This window comes from Diadema setosum, chromosome 7 (assembly GCF_964275005.1).
Source record: "Diadema setosum chromosome 7, eeDiaSeto1, whole genome shotgun sequence".
Lineage (NCBI taxonomy): Eukaryota > Metazoa > Echinodermata > Echinoidea > Diadematoida > Diadematidae > Diadema > Diadema setosum.
The window spans coordinates 20,901,842-20,922,103 of NC_092691.1; the positions used below are offsets into that span (position 1 = coordinate 20,901,842).

The following is a 20,262-nucleotide window of genomic DNA, read 5'->3' on the forward strand; positions in this document are numbered from 1 at the left end:
GTAACTTATTGGCTATTTTGTGTGCTGTCTCATGAAGTCACCTGAACTGCATTCCTTCAAAAGACTCACAACTTTGCTTATGAGATGACTCTAGATTGCAATGCAAATATTCCAGTGTAGCTTGCTCTTGCGTATAATGTATCTAGATTGATCCCCCCCCCCCCAACTTCTTCTTCCCCCATCAGGGTTAGAGGTGATCGGTAAGTAATATCTTTGGAGTGCCTTGTCTAATACCAGCAAATCTGCTGGTCTGTTGTCTTCATAGATCTGCACAGATATCTTGAATCTTACCAGCAGATAAGGATTATGTAATCCTCCTTTATCATACTAAACTCATCTGTAACTTTGCTATATCTGAGCAGGTTGTCCAACTTACAATTTGTACCTAAGGTCAGTTGAATTGGAAGTAATCATATTCCACTGAAATAGCCTGGCAAGTTACAGCTAAAAGCCTGGACACAGATACAATCTTGTAGATTAAACCCTGGATTCAAACTCTTTGATGCTTTGGAATATTATGCTAATTTTTAGGTCACAGGCAAAAATAACAGATACATCACTTAACTGGCAAGATCACTGATTACTGATTACAGAAAAGGAGGAGCAGACATACATTTAATCACATTTCAAAACAACCATAATTTGCATATTGTCTTCACCACTTTGTACAGAATTTGAAGATTTTATGAATTGTCCTTTGAACACATAAATAGATTGACTAAATTCTATGTTTTCATGGCCACAGATTTAGTGCAGAAAAAAAAAGGACTCTTAAGCCTATTCTAACTGGGGGGGTCAAATTGACCCCCCCTCGACGTTTCGCGCCATCATTCCGCAACGCGCAAAGATTTTGCCGTGTCTTTTCACGACTTTTTTCATTGAAGTCTCCCGCATATTTTGAGACCAAATTTGCGACGTCCGGGTACACCATTCTGAAGTTATGCAATGTTTTGCATATGCATGTCAACCCAAAAACCGCTCAAATTCATGATTTCGTGTGCAAATCCAATGCAAACTGTGTTATTCTGTTTAATTGATATAAATTAGATTATTTCAACTTTTAACCATTGAAATAAATCAATTCTAATGTAGATAAGCTTGAAAAAGTGCCTCCAACAAATTTTGGCAAAAACCAATAGAAAACAAAAGATCGAAAAAAACAATAAAATACATACGAAATTAACAAAACAATAAAAAACAAAAGAAAATGATTTTGATTGCGCTATTTTTTTACAAGAAAATTGTTTGATGTGTCTTGAGGAACTCTGACACAAAAATTTAATAATCCTTCAGTCTTTTTGATGGAGTTATAGGTGAAAATATGATTTCATGCATTAATTTGCATAATTAATTTATTAAAAAATATGAAATCAACATTTTTCTACTGTATGACCATGTAATCTTGTAGTTGACATCTGGCTCTATGTTCAGGCAAAATTTTGCGGCGATCGCGCGATCGGCGGCCGAGATCTGAAGGGGGGGTCAAATTGACCCCCCCCCCCCAATAAAAACTTGGTCTCAAATAGCCCAGTTAGAATAGGGTTAAACACATTTACTATTATTCAAAATGATACTGTTGACACTTTAATACTCTATACTATACATATTTCATTAATATCTTTGATGGCTTCCATAAAGCAGTTGCTTTATACTTCAGAAATTATTGGTGTTTGGACCCTGTTTTCAGCATAAATGTCATATGAACAATAATTCTTCCCATGAAAAATGCATTGTGTTTAGGAAAATTTTGTGAGGTGACATAAACATGCACACACACACACACACACACACACACAACTCACACATGCACAGTGAAACATTCCCCCAAATCAGAATCAAAATATCTCTAGACATTTCCCAGTTCATCCACTGATGTTGACAATGCATTCACACCTTTGCTAGCAATCCAATACACGTACAAATGCAATCTAGGAGAATCGTGTGCTAAATTCAGCTCATTGATTCATCAATTGAGAAACGGCATGCCTACTCATTTCAGAACATCCACTATTTGTGAGCTCAGTGAGCTGTCAAGAGCCATACGGGCATTAAGACTTCACACAGTCTGCAAAAATTAAGCCTTTCTGGTTCCAAGGTGACATTACCATGTATCTTGTATCACAGAGGATACCTAAAACATTCTTATGTCAAAACATTCTTATGTCATGTGAAAATACTGCATAAAGTCATCACAATCTGATTTTAAACTTGCATATCCACCATAAACTCTGTACAGTAATATTGATGCATTCAGACCTCGCATCAGAGGCTGGTCATAAATATTCCCAATACAAGCTGCCTTGCAAACAATACTTGGTGCCCAAGGAATGCACAAACTTTGGGCACTTTGGCAATACTAGAGCAGACACACCACTAGAAGATGTGCCAATGAGGAGTTACTGCTTAAAATCATCTGCAATCTCAACAATATATATCGCTGAACTCACCCCAGTACTGGCAAAGATTTTGCCGTGTCTTTTCACGACTTTTTTCATTGAAGTCTCCCGCATATTTTGAGACCAAATTTGCGACGTCCGGGTACACCATTCTGAAGTTATGCAATGTTTTGCATATGCATGTCAACCCAAAAACCGCTCAAATTCATGATTTCGTGTGCAAATCCAATGCAAACTGTGTTATTCTGTTTAATTGATATAAATTAGATTATTTCAACTTTTAACCATTGAAATAAATCAATTCTAATGTAGATAAGCTTGAAAAAGTGCCTCCAACAAATTTTGGCAAAAACCAATAGAAAACAAAAGATCGAAAAAAACAATAAAATACATACGAAATTAACAAAACAATAAAAAACAAAAGAAAATGATTTTGATTGCGCTATTTTTTTACAAGAAAATTGTTTGATGTGTCTTGAGGAACTCTGACACAAAAATTTAATAATCCTTCAGTCTTTTTGATGGAGTTATAGGTGAAAATATGATTTCATGCATTAATTTGCATAATTAATTTATTAAAAAATATGAAATCAACATTTTTCTACTGTATGACCATGTAATCTTGTAGTTGACATCTGGCTCTATGTTCAGGCAAAATTTTGCGGCGATCGCGCGATCGGCGGCCGAGATCTGAAGGGGGGGTCAAATTGACCCCCCCCCCCAATAAAAACTTGGTCTCAAATAGCCCAGTTAGAATAGGGTTAAACACATTTACTATTATTCAAAATGATACTGTTGACACTTTAATACTCTATACTATACATATTTCATTAATATCTTTGATGGCTTCCATAAAGCAGTTGCTTTATACTTCAGAAATTATTGGTGTTTGGACCCTGTTTTCAGCATAAATGTCATATGAACAATAATTCTTCCCATGAAAAATGCATTGTGTTTAGGAAAATTTTGTGAGGTGACATAAACATGCACACACACACACACACACACACACACAACTCACACATGCACAGTGAAACATTCCCCCAAATCAGAATCAAAATATCTCTAGACATTTCCCAGTTCATCCACTGATGTTGACAATGCATTCACACCTTTGCTAGCAATCCAATACACGTACAAATGCAATCTAGGAGAATCGTGTGCTAAATTCAGCTCATTGATTCATCAATTGAGAAACGGCATGCCTACTCATTTCAGAACATCCACTATTTGTGAGCTCAGTGAGCTGTCAAGAGCCATACGGGCATTAAGACTTCACACAGTCTGCAAAAATTAAGCCTTTCTGGTTCCAAGGTGACATTACCATGTATCTTGTATCACAGAGGATACCTAAAACATTCTTATGTCAAAACATTCTTATGTCATGTGAAAATACTGCATAAAGTCATCACAATCTGATTTTAAACTTGCATATCCACCATAAACTCTGTACAGTAATATTGATGCATTCAGACCTCGCATCAGAGGCTGGTCATAAATATTCCCAATACAAGCTGCCTTGCAAACAATACTTGGTGCCCAAGGAATGCACAAACTTTGGGCACTTTGGCAATACTAGAGCAGACACACCACTAGAAGATGTGCCAATGAGGAGTTACTGCTTAAAATCATCTGCAATCTCAACAATATATATCGCTGAACTCACCCCAGTACTGGCAAGAATATGCAGGATGCTTATATTTTAGTGGCTGTGTTGCACCAAGATAGTTGTCTATGGTGATGACATCGTAATTTTCAATCAATGCACAAGATACCAATTAAGGCGGTGTCAGCATATTATACAAATATTCATATTTTACATGGCCACTGGACTGATGTGTAACAGTGACTCCATCTCATCTTTGACATAAAATGTTGGATACTTCAGTGAGCTTGTTCTTAACAAAAGCAAGCAATTTCTCTGTGAGACATACTGGAACTAAGGTATATGAGATTTAAAAGACATAATGGAATAAAAGTTAATGATAAATCAGCAAGAAAGAACAAAGGAAAAAAACAAGACAAAACTCAGCATGCTTACTACAAATACCATGACAAACATGAAATCATGGCAATAATTGAAAATATAAATGAAAACTTTATACAAAAAGTATAGGTGCAAGGTGACTCTTTGGCACATTACTCTGTACGTGTGTTTGTTGTTTTTGTTTTGTTTTTTCCTGATACTGTAAACCACATATTGTCACCTCTGATAAAACAATGCAACAAAGGTTAACTACTGGAAACATAAGAAGAGATATAAAGTTCGGTGGGGAAAATAAAATGATTTTAAAAGCATTAAAACAAAAAAAGGAGTTGGATCAAACTGTCAATTTTGATGAGGAACAGATGAAAATGCATCATTGATCTGCATTTTGTCATGGACACAGTACAAGAAGAAATTTGCTATTCACTGTTTTTAGGCAGCACCAATTGGGAAAATCCTCTCAAGCTTAGAACTGTTGAAAGCCAGGTGGAGGACGCACTGCTCCTTTGGGCTTGAAGCCTGACCCATGGAACTCCTTGGCATGGACGTTGAGCCCACGGGAGGAGCGGTAGTTACCACCTCCTCCTCCTGGTGAGTTCCTCTTCCCACCACCACCACGAGACGATGACGAGGACTCCCTGTTGCCATGTGGGATGGGTGACATGCGCTCCCCTCCGGAGGCGGAGCCAGAGGGCCTGAAGGAGTGCGGAGGCCCCATCTGGAAGGCTGGAGAGGAGTGGGCAATCGGGGAGAACTGGTTCCCATCCTGAGTGGACCATGCGACTTGGGAATTGCCAGAGCCAGCTTGTCGGAGATCCTGGGGCTGGACCATGGAGCCAGCTGGCGGTGTGTTCCTTTAATCAGAGGGAAAGCTTTTATTTATGGTTAACGTTGCTTTGGTTGCTTTTTTTTCCCCCCTTTCAATTTATGAGAAGCAAGCTCATTGAAAATGTGTAGTGATTAGTTTTCCACTGTTTAAATGCATTCTGTGTAGAAATAAAATGAATATTGTTGTTTGACATTTTTGCAGATACGCACAATTTCATTGTTCCTGTCCTTTTTTTTTTTTTTCAAAATAAAAAAATGAATATACAATAGCTTGAATTGGCAGTAACATGTACACACCATGTGTAAGAAAGGAACTACCTTCAGCATCTATGGTAATGCTCAGTGCCACCTGATATGATTTTCAACATTTATGGATGTGTGTGGAACCACATTTGTGCTTTTACAGCATAACATACAGAATACAGTGTGGCACACAACTTAGAACATACGCTACATACATGTATAAAAAAAAAGAAGCAGGGTTTAGCAATGCATACAGGTAGGTGGATTTTCACCATGTACTTACCTCTGTGAGTTGTTCCAACGACCACCACTCCCAGATTTGGGGGAGTGTCTCCAGTTTGTTTGATTGTGTCCCTGGGGGCCCCTGAAACCCCCTCCACCCTGGTAGGAGGGACTGGAAGGAGGTTGAGCTCGCCCACCTCTACCAAAGTTCTGACCTGTCAACACAAATTGCCCAAGAGAGACCATGATCAACGATGCCACTTCGAAATGTATTTGTGTTCTTGAGATATCTATCACATGTCCTTGTAAGTGCATGAATTATCTGTCTCTTGAAAACATATTATTATTATTATTATTATTTATTTATTTGTTTATTCATTTTTTTTTTTTTTGCATTTTTATCCTATCTATGTAAGAATAATAACAATAATACAGGGTACTTATAATGCGCCAGTTCCACATAGTTAACATACTCAAGGCGCAGAACTAGGTGCAACCAGCTTGACCAGAAACATCTTATTTTTCTTGTTCTTTGTTAACAGCACAATGCCACTGTAAGCTCTTTAAGAAATAATCCTTTATTGCTAGGGATAAACCATCTAATGATTAATGAAGGTATTACAAGTGATAGCTTGAATTGAATCACTCACCTCCCTGACGCTGATCATTGTTTCTCATGCCTCCCCTGCCATGGCCTTGCTGCTGGATCACAAAAACATGCAAAACACAGACGTTAGCAATTTCTGAAAAGATAAAAAACACTCTCTAGTACTGTCACTAAAAATAGAGAATACTACTCTGACCTCATAATGTATAATCTCTAGTAGGGGCCTGTTTCAAAAAGATTGAGCATAAGTCGCGATCAATCACAAATTGCGTTTCATAAACAACTTTGCGATTGATTGCAAGTAACGCTCAATCTACTGAAAGTTATGCTTGATTTTTCTCGAAATCAAGTGTAAGTGTCTTTATGAAACAGGACTTATGCTCAATATTGAACTTACGCTCAATTCAACGAGTTACGCTCGACAAATCAAGCTTAAGATCAATTACAACTCTTTATGAAACAGGCCCTAGTCATTCAAACATATGCTAGTCTCCTTTTACCTTTAGACTAAGCTTTCAGGAGTAGTTCATTCAAACTCTGAAATTTCTGTTGTAGATGCTCTCCTTGGTCATCAAAAATACATTCCTGGGGATACCAATTCCCATCTATGATCAGAATTCCAGAGGATTGTCAAATCTTACCTGCTGGCCAGAAAATCTCCCTGAGATGCTGCCATGTGGAGGGCTGTTGAACTGCTCAATTGCTAAAAAAGGGGAAGAAAAGTGATGTAATTTAATTGTCGGTTATTAAGACCAGAAGCAAGCCAAACTCTGACAGGTATACATTTTAACATGAACTGAACATTCAACTGTATGGTATTCAGGAAAAAAAAAAAAAAATATATATATATATATCTTCATGAGCGAATGATATTCTGAGATCAATGAAGCTTGTAGAATTATTTCCTTCTTCTTTTTTTTTTTTTTTTTAAATCCCTGGATACTCTGGTGTGCAATATTCTCATTTGCACCAATTACCCACATCTTCAGTATGATGTTAGCTTGACACTTGTGATGCTTATGATACAAGACAAACATCGTGTTTAGACACTTCAAGCACATCATTAGTATGAGGTGGAATATTGAAGAAATTTCTCATGAAGTCACAGCTAGTCTGAGTTTTTGAGTTTATTTCATTCATACATGGATAAAAAGCCTGCTTACAGCTGGACAGCTGTATTCCAGCAAGACCATTTATTACATTGAGTATAACTGAGGATATACACAGCGAAATAACAAGCATATACAATGATATACAGTGAGCAACATCCACTCAACTAGTTACATAAAAAAGAAAAATCAATGATAATAAAAAAAAAGGTAGATATCAAGTGGAGAAAGGGCTGCTTTACCCATTGGTTTGGGTCTCTGTCCAACTCCTACAGGTTGCTGAAGACCCAAGGCTTGCTCTTCACTGGTCAGTACGTGGATGATGGTCTTTAGGACTACCTACAGGTGGGATAAGAACCACAGATACACCAGTTAGAAACTTCACTAACTCACTCATTGATGTGTCTTATCAGATAATGGTCTTCAGGACTGCCTACAGGTGGGATAAGAACCAAAGATACACCGGCTAGAAACTTCACTAACTCACTCATCGATGCATCTTACTGGATAATGGTCTTCAGGACTGCTTATACAGTTGTGGGGGGGGGGGGGGGTAGAACCAAAGATACAACACCAATCAGAAACTCACCAGTTCACTCATCATTGTGTTCTAATCTTTCCAATACATTCAAACATACACACACAAGTACCACTACTGATTCACTTATATTTTGATTATTAAATTAACCTTAATCCTCTTCTCATTTGTCATTCATTCACTCATTCTTTCTTTCATTTGCTCACAGATCCATACATACATCAATAACCAACTGATATGTTCACCCACTCTTTCACTTGTTCAGCCAAATATAATTGCTGGTTTCACTGAGCAATATATCTTGGAGATATAAATTTTACTTCTGGAGTCTCCGAAAGAGACTACATTGAGAGACCCGCTTTGCGCACGCGCAGTCATATCGCTTTTCTACGCACGAGTATTCGAACGTAGTTCCCTTATCGCAGTCGAAAATTCTGATCTTTTATTGCATTTCGCGGTACTAACGGTTCTAGAAACCAGCAGTTAGTGGAATTTAGATTCCGCAATCTTCCTATATCGTACAACGATTTTCGGTGCTTAGCAAGGCGGCAAGCACAGCCTTTTCTAGCGGCCTCATTCCACGAAAGTCACGAGGTGGCTACGGTGATGGAGGCACAACAGCCCCAAGAACAGCTGCATCATCCGGCTAAGCCCGGCGCAGTGGGAAACATCAACGTTGTTTGCGAAGAACGTTCCCCTCCGACAGACAAACAAGTCAAGCCGAAAAAGAAACTAGTTAAGTCGGTCACGGTTTCCGGTACTAACATGGCGGGTAAAGTGCCACAAGCGAAGCAGGGCCCAAAGACGGCCGAAAAATCCTCGGATGTCGAGGACAGACTATCGAGACTGGAAAGTCTTCTGAGTAAAGTAGTCGGCGCGCTGCCCAGTGTAAACTCCACGCCGCCGAAACCGGCATCGCGCCATTTTGTGGCGTACGATGAGGCGCACAGCGCAGGACAGTGTGCAATTCCTATGGAAACTGATTTTCAACAGTGCGGGGAGCCGCACGTGCGTGACACGGGCGAAGCCAACAGAGAAGAAGGTGAATTTGCGTCAGACGCGGCAGACGTGCAAGAAATTCCCGCTCTCGCAGCAAAATTTGCCAAGCCGGGTGATACAGGGCTACCGGTAGACGAGGACTTAGCCAGCTCTACTACTTACCTCATAAGCCACCCTCTAGAAGAAAAAGTGTTGGAAGAGACGGCATCTAAGTATCCAGCCCCGAGCAACTGTGTTTACCTCGCTACACCAAAGGTGAACGGCCCGATCTGGGATAACCTACCGCAACACACACGCAGTAGAGATGCCAAGTTACAGCGTGTGCAGAAGTCGCTGACGAAGGGCCTGAGCGCGCTAATACAGTCTTTCCCATCACCTCAGCTGACCGACACACAGCAGGACGCATTGGCGTTGCTGTGCAATGCCAATTTTGAACTCAATTCGTTGAGGAAAGAACTTATCAAGCCGGACATGGCAGCCACTTACTCTCATCTTTGCAAACCTTCCACTCCCGTCACTAAATTCCTATTCGGGGATGAATTGGGAAAGAGAATGAAAGATCTCAAAGAGGAGCAGAAAGCTGCATCAGGGGTGATGAGAAACCCAATTTCGCGGCCACAGTCTAGCACGTACCACCCGTACAGGGGAGCAGCTTTCTCCAAGCGACAATACAGAAGTGCTGGGTGGACTGCAAGTTCAGCTGCCTCAACACACAGACCAACAGCCGGCGGTAGTAGCAGGCCTTTTTTAGGTCAGCGCCAACAGTGGGGTCACAGCAAGCAGCCACCACCCCGCACAGCGAGCCGCCCCCCACAACAGGCTCCACAGCACAGGCCTCCAATGCAGCGCAAGAAATAACTACCAGCATACCCAAAGAGGTAGGTAGTTTCGATTCACATCATGATCATACCTGCATTCCCCAATGTATTTGTACGTGTGTGCAATGTATTCCAAAGAAAACTCCAGTGGCAGTCGGAGGTCGAGTGAGGCTTTTTTACAGGTGATGGTGCCAAATCACAGCTGATCCATTTATTTTGGCAGCAATCAGGGGTTACAAAATTGAGTTTGAAGAAGCATGTATGCCCCCTAGGAGGGATAAGCCCTTCATTCAATACAAACCAAACCAGCACAATTCAGCTTGTATTGACAGAGAGATCGCAAGCTTACTGACTAAGAATGTTATCGAAGAATGTGGTCATGAAGAAGGAGAATTTCTCTCAAACATTTTCACACGACCCAAGAAAAATGGGGGTGTTCGACTAATACTTGATTTGACAGATTTGAACAAGTGTGTGAGCGTACAACACTTCAAAATGGATAACATTCATACAGCTGCCCTTTTAATCTCCCCAGGAGATTTCCTAGCCTCAGTCGACCTCCGAGATGCTTACTACTCCATTCCAATTGACACTGAACACAGAAAATTCTTGAAATTTCCATGGCAAGGGAAATTTTACAGGTTCAAAGTCCTACCAAATGGGCTCAGCACAGCGCCCAGACTTTTCACCAAGCTCTTGAAACCTGTTTTCGCTACACTGAGAGAAATGGGGCATATAGTATTAGGCTACCTCGATGATACTCTCATTATCGGAGAGTCAATAGAACAAACAAAGGAGGCTGTACGTGCAACCACAAATCTCCTGTCTGAGCTAGGTTTCGTAGTCCACGAGGAGAAATCTATGCTAGAACCCCAACAAGAGCTCACATTCCTAGGGTTTAAGCTGCACACTGGTGATATGACTATCTCCTTGCCAGAAGAGAAAATGCAGGACATTATCCCAGTCTGTTCAGACTTGCTTGACAATACTAGACCCACAATCAGGCAGGTGTCTCATGTTATCGGGAAGATAATAGCTACTTTCCCTGGAGTCCAACATGGCCCTCTTTTCTACAGATGCCTAGAACGTGACAAAATTGCTGCCCTTAAAGCTAACAAAGGCCATTTTGACAGACCTATGAAGCTGTCATTAGAAGGGAAAGAAGAGCTCAAATGGTGGATTAATCATGTCTTTGAGGAGTGTGCACCAATTAAGCGTAACAGACCTACACTTGAGCTGCGTACAGACGCTAGTGGGCTTGGTTGGGGAGCCACAAATCTGTACATTGAAACAGGAGGCAGATGGAATGATCTCGAAATGGAAAGAGCTAGAAAGAATGATATCAATTACCTGGAAACATTGGCAGCCGGTTTTGGACTGAAGTCCTTTTGCTCTTCGTTACATGATGTTCATGTCCTCCTTAGGTCAGACAACACAACAGCAGTTGCTTATTTGAATAACATGGGGGGTATTAAGTCCAAGGACTGTGACAGTGCAGCTAGAGACATCTGGAGGTGGTGCATGGAACGTAATATTTGGGTTACTGCAGCACACCTTCCAGGGAGTGAGAACACTGAGGCAGACAGCAGGTCTAGAAAGTTCAGTGACCGAAATGAATGGATGCTTAACAAGCAAGCCTTTAACAAACTAGTTTCAGTTTTTGGGCTTCCAGACATTGATCTCTTTGCGTCCAGACTAAACAACCAACTAGAGAGATATGTCACTTGGTTGCCAGATCCAAATGCAGAAGCCGTAGATGCATTTATGTTGGATTGGGGAGAATACAAATTCTATGCCTTTCCCCCATTCTGTCTCATCCCAAGATGTCTTCAAAAAATTAGGACAGATAGAGCTGAAGGCATAATGGTAGTGCCAAATTGGCCCACACAGGCATGGTTTCCTAAGCTGAAAAGGATGTTAAAGGGTGAAGCAGTGCTAATTACAAGGAGTAGGAACCTATTAACGCAACCTGTAACGCATGAACCACATCCCTTGTATGATCGAATTGATCTTCTCTGTTGCAGGTTATGCGGCAGCCCTTCGAAAGGACAGGACTAAAGAAGGAAATTGTGGACATTTTGGCCGCTTCTTGGAGAGCCTCTACCCAGAAGCAATATTGTGTGTACATAAAGAAGTGGAAAGACTTTTGCAAGAGTAAGAAGAAAAGCCATCTTCACTCTAGTGTTCAGTTTGTTTTAGAATTTCTTAGTGAGCTTTTTCATGTAGGAGGTCTTGGATACAATGCACTCAACACAGCAAGAAGTGCGCTCGCATCATTCCTAGTTCTTGAGGATGGTGCCTCTACAGTTGGGAACAACATTTTGATATCAAGATTTATGAAGGGAGTTTTCCATCTCCGAACCCCAAGACCTCGCTATGTAGATACTTGGGATGTAAATATTGTGTTTTGCTATCTCAGAAAGCTGTCACCGGCAAATGCACTGAGCCTACGAGATCTCACCAAAAAACTATGCATGCTCATGGCTCTCACCTCAACACAGAGAGCACAGTCGTTGCAGCTCCTGAATTTGGACAACATGATACTCAAGGGATCATCAGTTACATTTCATTTCAGCGAGCTACTGAAACAAAATAGGCCGGGAAACGCTGGCTACACACTGAGCATGAGAGCCTACCCTCCAGATCGTCGATTGTGCGTTGTCAACTACATCAAAGCCTACATACGGAGGACTGAGGAAATTCGAGGCCAAGAGCGTCAGCTCTTTATTAGTTTTCGCAGACCCCATGCGAAAGTTACGTCACAAACCATCTCCAGGTGGATCAAAGATGTTATGACAGCGGCAGGAATCGACACTTCAAAATATAAGGCTCACTCAACAAGAGCAGCTGCGACGTCAGCTGCACACAGAGCAGACTTGCCAGTTTCGTTTATCCTTGAGAAGGCAGGCTGGACGAATGAAAAGACTTTCAGAAAGTTCTACAGAAAACCCTTGCTCGATGATGGGAGCAAGTGTCTCACAACTGCTCTGCTAAAGAAATGACCAGACAAGGTAAACAATTTACCGTTTTGGTAAATGACAATTCATAGTCATTTCTGTTATATTTCTTACAAATATGGCTACTGAGCTTCAAAATCTCAATGTAGTCTCTTTCGGAGACTCCAGAAGTAAAATAGAAAGATTAAATGAGAACTTACCTGTTTGAAATTTGATCTTTATTTTACGAGGGAGTTGTAGGAAGAGAATACATTCCCTCCTCTCCCTCCCAAAGTTTTCAAACGTGAAGCTAAGTTCTCCATAATCTTTCAAATATCCAGCAGCCACATTTGATGCTTCGAAAAATGACTGCGCGTGCGCAAAGCGGGTCTCTCAATGTATTCTCTTCCTACAACTCCCTCGTAAAATAAAGATCAAATTTCAAACAGGTAAGTTCTCATTTAATCTTTCTATTATTCCTTCATACATCTTTTCATGGATTCATCAACACAAATTTACTGAGGGTGGTGGATCTCATTGCAACAACTACGAGATTCATGTACATACTGTATATCAACCACCGCATTGCCCACTGTACATGTCACATAACTACCTAAAAAGACTGAAGATTAAAAACACCAACAAACAAACAAACAAAAAAAACAAAAACCAAACAAACACAACAACAACAACAACCCAAAACAAAAAAAAAAACAAACAAACAAAACAAGGAACCCAGTGGGTCTAGTACTCACCTGAGAATCGCAACTTCACCATTCATGCATTCTTGCAGACTATTATCTAAGAAATAAATAGCAAACTTGTGGGCTTTGGGGACCCCCAGGGGCATGGTGTTCATTTGAATATTCTATAAAACTGGCGATAAGAAATGCCAAATTTGTAGCAAATTTGACCATCCATTTTCAAAGAGAAGATGAAAATGTAAAATTGGTCCAGATGTTGGGTCCCTCTTCCCCCAGTCTGCTCCCCCAGCATGAACAAACAAGCACACACACCTACACACCTATACAGAAGCACAAATATAGCATGGTACACAATCTACAGCATAGAGTACCTCATCTGCCTGGGACCAGGGCTTGGCTGGGGTTCTCATTCTTCTCAGGAACAATGTGTGCCACTTAGTCCTCAGCTGCAGGGTCAAACTGGCAGCCTGGAGGAATTCAACAGAGCAGATTTGTGAGAGAGCTTAAATTGGTTTAATTGACTTGTTCCAATCACACAGTACACAATTTAAATAGAAGCTGCTGGAGTGCAAATATTCTGGTAGATGTAGTTAGTCTGACACTCTCATCCTCTCATCCTTCAATTGGTCAAGAGTAGCTACCATAGAATACGTACATCTCTGATATCTATGACTATGAGCATAATATAACGAGGTTTATATCATGCTTTCATAACCTTTACACGATATCTCTATGACCTCTAATCTTCAAGCATTCGCAAATACTGACTAATCAGTATAATGAGAATTTAATGACATCAGCCATAGTTACAATTATTTGTGGTTATGATGATGATGACAATGACAGGAGTAAAATTAACAGTGGTAGTAGGAACAAATATGATAAAACAGCATTGACATCATATAATTTACGAGTGCACTTGACAGTAATGGATTGAAACCCACCCTGACATCACAGATATCATGCAAGAATTGCAGGTTCTCTGGTGGACACTAAAGGGGACAGCTACATTGAGGTGACCTTGCTGCACACAAAGACAACAATTTATAACTGCATACCAGAGGGTCAGCCTTGATGACTAGCCATTCATCCAGCTTCAGCGTTGCCTTGGCAACTGCCCCATCCTCATCCTCTCCCTCACTGGAGTCCTCTGCTGCCCCGTCCCCACTGGGCCCCATGCGCATTGCCAGGGAGGCAGCTGTGCCCTCTGGTAGGACCAGGGCATCAAAGGGAAGCCGGGCAGGTCCACAGAAGAGCCCCACCGTAACGGGTGAGATGAGAGTTACGCAGCGTACGCTGGTGCGGAAGTGAGAGCTAGAAACAAGAATGCAGAGGAAGTGAGTGAAATTGAGGAAATCAAATCTCAGAACACATTCACATGTCTTTTTCAAGATGAATTGTGAAAAAAAAAGTTTTTTAATCTTGTCACAAATTTTGTGGCTCTTCATGATTTGTTCACCTGGTTTTTATGTCTAAGGCACATAGAAATTTGATTCCTGACACATTTCATGATACATCTGAAGTGAGTTTGAATGTGGATTTTTGACACTTTACCACCTTCATCATTTTCTTCACCCTATATTTCATTTAACATCTAAATGGACAAACTCTAATTATCTGTTATCAGAATAAAGTAATACCATTAAAATGAACTGACCAACAAATATCAAGAACAGCATGATACTGTTTTTCAATTTAAGATATTATGTTTATGGCTCATGTTGTTCAAAGACTTTTTATTACCAGAATATCTTTTTCTTTGCTTCTTTTGGAAATATGGAATCACAGCCTTTTGTCTCATTCCTCAGGAATCTTCTGGTTTTTTTTTTTTCTAAATTACTTACATGGACATCAAACAAAACTAAAAGTAGCAGTGAATGGTAACACAGACTATGAAAAAATTGATGTTTACTTCAATTTGTTCAAATATCTTTTGATCTATTACTCATCTCTCCCTTTGTACACGCGAATTGAATTGCAAATTCACTGAATGATTTGGGGTTTGCTTGTCTGTTTTTTTTCCCAACCATCCATTACACGCAAACTTTCATCAAAATGATGCCTCTGTTGCACCACCATTTATTCTGACCTTGTGAGTTCATCATATATCATCCAGTCAGAAGGCAGGCTGTCCACAGTCTTCATGTGTTCCTCACTCAGCGTTGTCTTTCCTCTGGCCACCTCATGCAGGACAGAGTTGGGATGGAAGCGCACCTTTGTCTCCATCCTAGCATGGGAAACACATGGGGTGACTTTACATTGTGGTAAATGCAAAGAGTCAAAAGCTCAGTTTTTTAATGAAAAAGTTTGAAGCAAAACACACATTTTTTACACAGAGGCCAGTTTGTCAACCTCTGCAGATGTAAATAAGCACACAAACCCCCAAAATGTAGCAGAGTACAAATATATTTTGAAGACAAAAATCACAATTTGGTCCCAATGCGGGAAACTTCCACATGATAAGCCTGCTTAATGAAGTTAAAAAAAACCAAAAACATATTTTCAATCAAGATACATGTACATATTATACTGAACATTAGTTACGAGCCTCATGCTGAATTTTGACAGATCACAAGTCAAGGTATCATATTATATTTTATTATGACTGCATGTTTGGGACATACATTGAATAGAATGCTATTTGACGCCCCCCCCCCCCCCCAAAAAAAAAAAAAAAGAAGAAGAAGAAGAAGAAACAAGGAAAAGTAGAAATTACGCGGTGCGTAAAATATGTCCCCGCCGGAAGTAGCATTTAGTAGCAAAATGTACAATATCGGTAAAAAATCAAGGTCAAAGGTCAAAGAAGTCAAAGGTCAAATTCTGTGTAGAAGTTTGAAGCCCTCACCTAGTGCCATCACAAAAAGCAAACGGAATCAAAATCGGGTTAGAAATGGCGAAAGAGTAGCATTTTGTACCCAATGTACAATATAGGTCAAAAATCAAGGTCAAAGGTCAAAGAAGTCAAAGGTCAAAATTCTGTGTAGAAGCTTTGAAGCCCTCACCTAGTGCCATCACATAAAGAAAACGGAATCGAAATCGGGTTAGAAATGGCAAAGGAGTAGCATTTTGTAGCCAATGTACAATATAGGTCAAAAATCAAGGTCAAAGGTCAAAGAAGTCAAGGGTCAAAATTCTGTGTAGAAGTTTTGAAGCCCTCACCTAGTGCCATCACATAAAGCAAACGGAAGTGAAACTGGGTTAGAAATGGCAAAGGAGTAGCATTTTGTAGCAAAATGTTCAATATAGGTCAAAAATCAAGGTCAAAGGTCAAAGAAGTCAAAGGTCAAAATTCTGTGCAGAAGTTTTGAAGCCCTCACCTAGTGCCATCACATAAAGCAAACGGAATCGAAATCGGGTTAGAAATGGCGAAGGAGTAGCATTTTGTAGCAAAATGTACAATATAGGTCAAAAATCAAGGTCAAAGGTCAAAGAAGTCAAAGGTCAAAATTCTGTGTAGAAGTTTTGAAGCCCTCACCTAGTGCCATCACATAAAGCAAACGGAATCGAAATCAGGTTAGAAATGGCGAAGGAGTAGCATTTTGTACCCAATGTACAATATAGGTAAAAAATCAAGGTCAAAGGTCAAAGAAGTCAAAGGTCAAAATTCTGTGTAGAAGTTTTGAAACCCTCACCTAGTGCCATCACATAAAGCAAACGGAATCGAAATCGGGTTAGAAATGGCGAAGGAGTAGCATTTTGAAGCAAAATGTACAATATAGGTCAAAGGTCAAGGTCAAAGGTCACAACTGAAATTCTGTGTACAAATTTCAAAGCTCTCATGTAGTGCTATCATATAAAGCAAACAGAATCAAAATTGGCTCATAAATGACAGAGAAGTAGCAAATTGAACATTTTGATCACACACGGACGCACGGACACACGGACGGACACACACACGGACACACACACGTACGGAGCCCGTTTCATAGTCCCCTGCTCGAACTCGTTCGGCGGGGACAAAAAAGAAGAGCATCAATGATTTCCAATGGCCATAAAGTTAACATACTTGATATATTCTCCTGACAGTACAATAAAATTACTCAACTTTCTTTCAGTACTAAATGCTGAATCAGCAATAGAATTAACATTGTGGATTGAGACAGGATTTCTGTGGCTGTCCGGCCAATAGCGATTAGGACACAACTCACTGAGTGGTCAGTTGCCTGCGTTCCCGGTCCACCTTGAGAATGCTGGGATACATGCCAGCACAGAGACAAGCCTTGACCACAGCCCAGTTCTCGGAGTTGGTGTTCAGATCCCGGATGTCTCCAGGACCCCTGGCCCTGACGAAGCCAGATGCTCTCAGCTGACCCAACAGCTGGGTTCTGCACATAGGTGTAAAACAATGTTTCACATCCACATCTTTTTTTGTGTGTGTTATCTTCACATCTTGCTGAGTTGATAGGACCATTCCATCCACATGATTATCAAGGGCATAAACTCAAAATTTTGTGTGCAAGCATGACTCTCTACATCACACAGCTGACAGTAATACCTACTTGTATGGTATGTTTAACATTGCTATTATGGTCATTTACCTGCAGACAACTTTTCTGAGGATCAGAGAAATTCAAAGACCTAAGATAATGAAGCTGGCATATGCTTGCTTGAATCTCAAAATAATTTAAGAACAATGTCATATGTTCTATGTATACTTTGACTCAAGTTTAATGTATATCCAACAATTAAGTGTTATTTATGATAAGTGTCACATATTGCAAAAGGAAACATTCTTGAAGAGTTATGATGTTGACAAAAAATCAAGAATGGTCTTATTTACCAACATACATGTGTATCTTGCTTTGCAATTTGTGTGGGTTCACTGTTCCGCCTAATGAGCCCTTACAGACTGCAGAATGAAATATATCCTGTAGCATTTCATTGACAGATCCTATGGAAACCTCACTTCTCTGCAGCTCACCTCATTCCAACAATCATCTCCAGTGTGGCTCTGGACAGGTAGTTTCGCTTGCAGAAGGTGCTCTCCCACCCGTCGCTGCGGGCCCGCTGCCAGGACTGGGTTTCAGATGGGGAGCAAAAAAAGGGCGTGGCAATGATCAGAAGGCACACTCCTTTCAAATCAGGGATTTATTGCATGAAACTATGTCAACATCAATTTACAGTCAATGATAACCATAACGGCGTTCCTTGGCTTTGACTGGCCTTGGAAATAGTGTTGCTATGGTAGCAACCATTGAGTGCAGAGTTACAGTTAATTCTTAAGTTACTACAGTTTTACGCAAAAGCAAAAGTGGCAAAATTAAGCATATCCAGCTTCACAGAATGAGGAGTAGAAGTGCTACTCCTTCTGATGACCACATCCTCTGTGGAGAGGTATTACCATGCTAGGGCTACCAATAGTCATACTTCAGAATCAGGGAGATACCAGAATTTGAGGGAGATACAGGTATGCTACATGGATCTCAATACCTGGGAAAAACTATTTCCCCAAACAGGCAAGTTCTGATATTCCTTTGCCAAAAAGTGCAGAGAAGATTTTATTTGGGGGGAGACTCCTGCAGAATCAAGTAGACTGGGAGGCTCTGACATGGTAGAATGACGCACAGGGATAATGATCCCCTAGTCTTATCTGTAGACGATGTCATTATGTTATAAATAAAGAAGGAACTATATCATCATGCCTAACAATCTGCACAACAATTAATATTGTCACTCTCATGAGCAAAACATGCTTACGGGACTTTTCTTATACAGGTAAAAAAAGAAAATGATCACTGCTATGAAGAAAGTAAAGTGACTATCCCGTTCTTTTTCAGCAAAATGCTTCATCATTCAAGCCATCAAATTTAACGCAACTAATCCAAACTTTGTTACAAGTCTCTGGAGCATGTACCGGCATGAACACATGTAAAAAAGATTTATCAACATTATTGAAGTCTGAACTAGTGTTCTTCCTTAATTCTATAATAAGGAGGGATATAAATTCAGAATTAGATTCAAACAATCACAGCTCCTAGAACTCTCTCACAATATAGATACTTACATACAGTACTGTATATCAAGTATCATATTTTGTTAACTTTCAGATGCAGATATTCTTGTTACATGGCACATGAGCAAAGGGTTAAGAAAGAATGTAACTGAAAATAAGCTTGTCTTTTTGTACTGAACATTTACCTGGAATGCTCTGAGCAGCACCATGTGATCGCTGAAAGTGTTTGCTGCATACTTCTTCCTGATCTGCATGGCTCCCCTCTTCTCAGATGGATGGCTTGGAAGTACAACTACAAGGACACATCAAGTGAAACATTGGAGGTATATGAGATACCAGGAAGTAAAGTTCACTGCAAAAATTATATGTTGTAAGGATGAGCCCTTAAGATAAGGGAAACCAGCATATGTGATCTCTCTTCAGCTCACATTAAGTTTATCCTGGCTCAAAATGAGTGGTGGTCCGGTGGTCCAAGCACCACGTGGCCTCTAAATTTCATTGTCAGGTCACCAGAAAATGACATTTCATGATATTAGTAGCACAAAAGATATCAAGCAATAGCTGCTTCTTCAGATAGAAGATTAATTCTTTCAAAGATATGACATTATCCCAAATGACCAAAGACATCGGAAAGACATGAATACAACCACTGTATTCTTCTGAGTGACTCCGAGCCATCAGAAATGAATGTCGAGCAATCACTTTTTAAGAAATTTTATTTTTGGTGGTCCAATAAAAAATTGTGAGTGGTTACATTATTTTCATGTTTTTTTCTCCTCCACAAAAGGGATGACTAACTTGTGGTTCAGCAACTGCATGCATTTCAGCCAGATGAAGCGCCAAGGATTGCAAGATCACCGCTGTTTCTATGGCTCAGTCTATGTTATGGCCAATTTGACCACATTATTTTTTTTTTCTCACA

The 20,262-nt window shown here is 40.2% G+C and overlaps 2 protein-coding genes across 2 annotated transcripts in view; one reads left to right on the forward strand and one right to left on the reverse strand.

The window, feature by feature from the left end:
* Nucleotides 1-3,146: 3,146 nt before the first annotated feature.
* Nucleotides 3,147-20,262, reverse strand: part of LOC140230434 (3'-5' RNA helicase YTHDC2-like) — a 54,372-nt gene continuing 37,256 nt past the window's right edge. The window contains exons 22-32 of the mRNA XM_072310588.1: nt 19,526-19,632; nt 18,309-18,403; nt 17,536-17,712; nt 15,477-15,614; nt 14,446-14,701; nt 13,759-13,854; nt 7,635-7,731; nt 6,925-6,986; nt 6,327-6,375; nt 5,738-5,891; nt 3,147-5,237 (exon numbers count right to left, since the gene is read on the reverse strand). Of these exons, the coding sequence (XP_072166689.1) occupies nt 4,850-5,237; nt 5,738-5,891; nt 6,327-6,375; nt 6,925-6,986; nt 7,635-7,731; nt 13,759-13,854; nt 14,446-14,701; nt 15,477-15,614; nt 17,536-17,712; nt 18,309-18,403; nt 19,526-19,632 (1,619 nt within the window). The 3' untranslated portion in view covers nt 3,147-4,849. The remainder of the gene's footprint in view (nt 5,238-5,737; nt 5,892-6,326; nt 6,376-6,924; nt 6,987-7,634; nt 7,732-13,758; nt 13,855-14,445; nt 14,702-15,476; nt 15,615-17,535; nt 17,713-18,308; nt 18,404-19,525; nt 19,633-20,262) is intronic.
* On the forward strand, nt 8,537-11,898 carry LOC140230588 (uncharacterized). Its single transcript, XM_072310731.1, has 2 exons — nt 8,537-9,807; nt 11,772-11,898. Exon 1 carries the CDS (start codon nt 8,537-8,539, stop codon nt 9,785-9,787), a length of 1,251 nt encoding a protein of 416 aa, XP_072166832.1. The 3' UTR covers nt 9,788-9,807; nt 11,772-11,898.

Coding starts and splice junctions, on each gene's coding strand:
- LOC140230588 (XM_072310731.1), top strand. CDS start 8,537: ATGGAGGCACAACAGCCCCAAGAACAGCTGCATCATCCGGCTAAGCCC.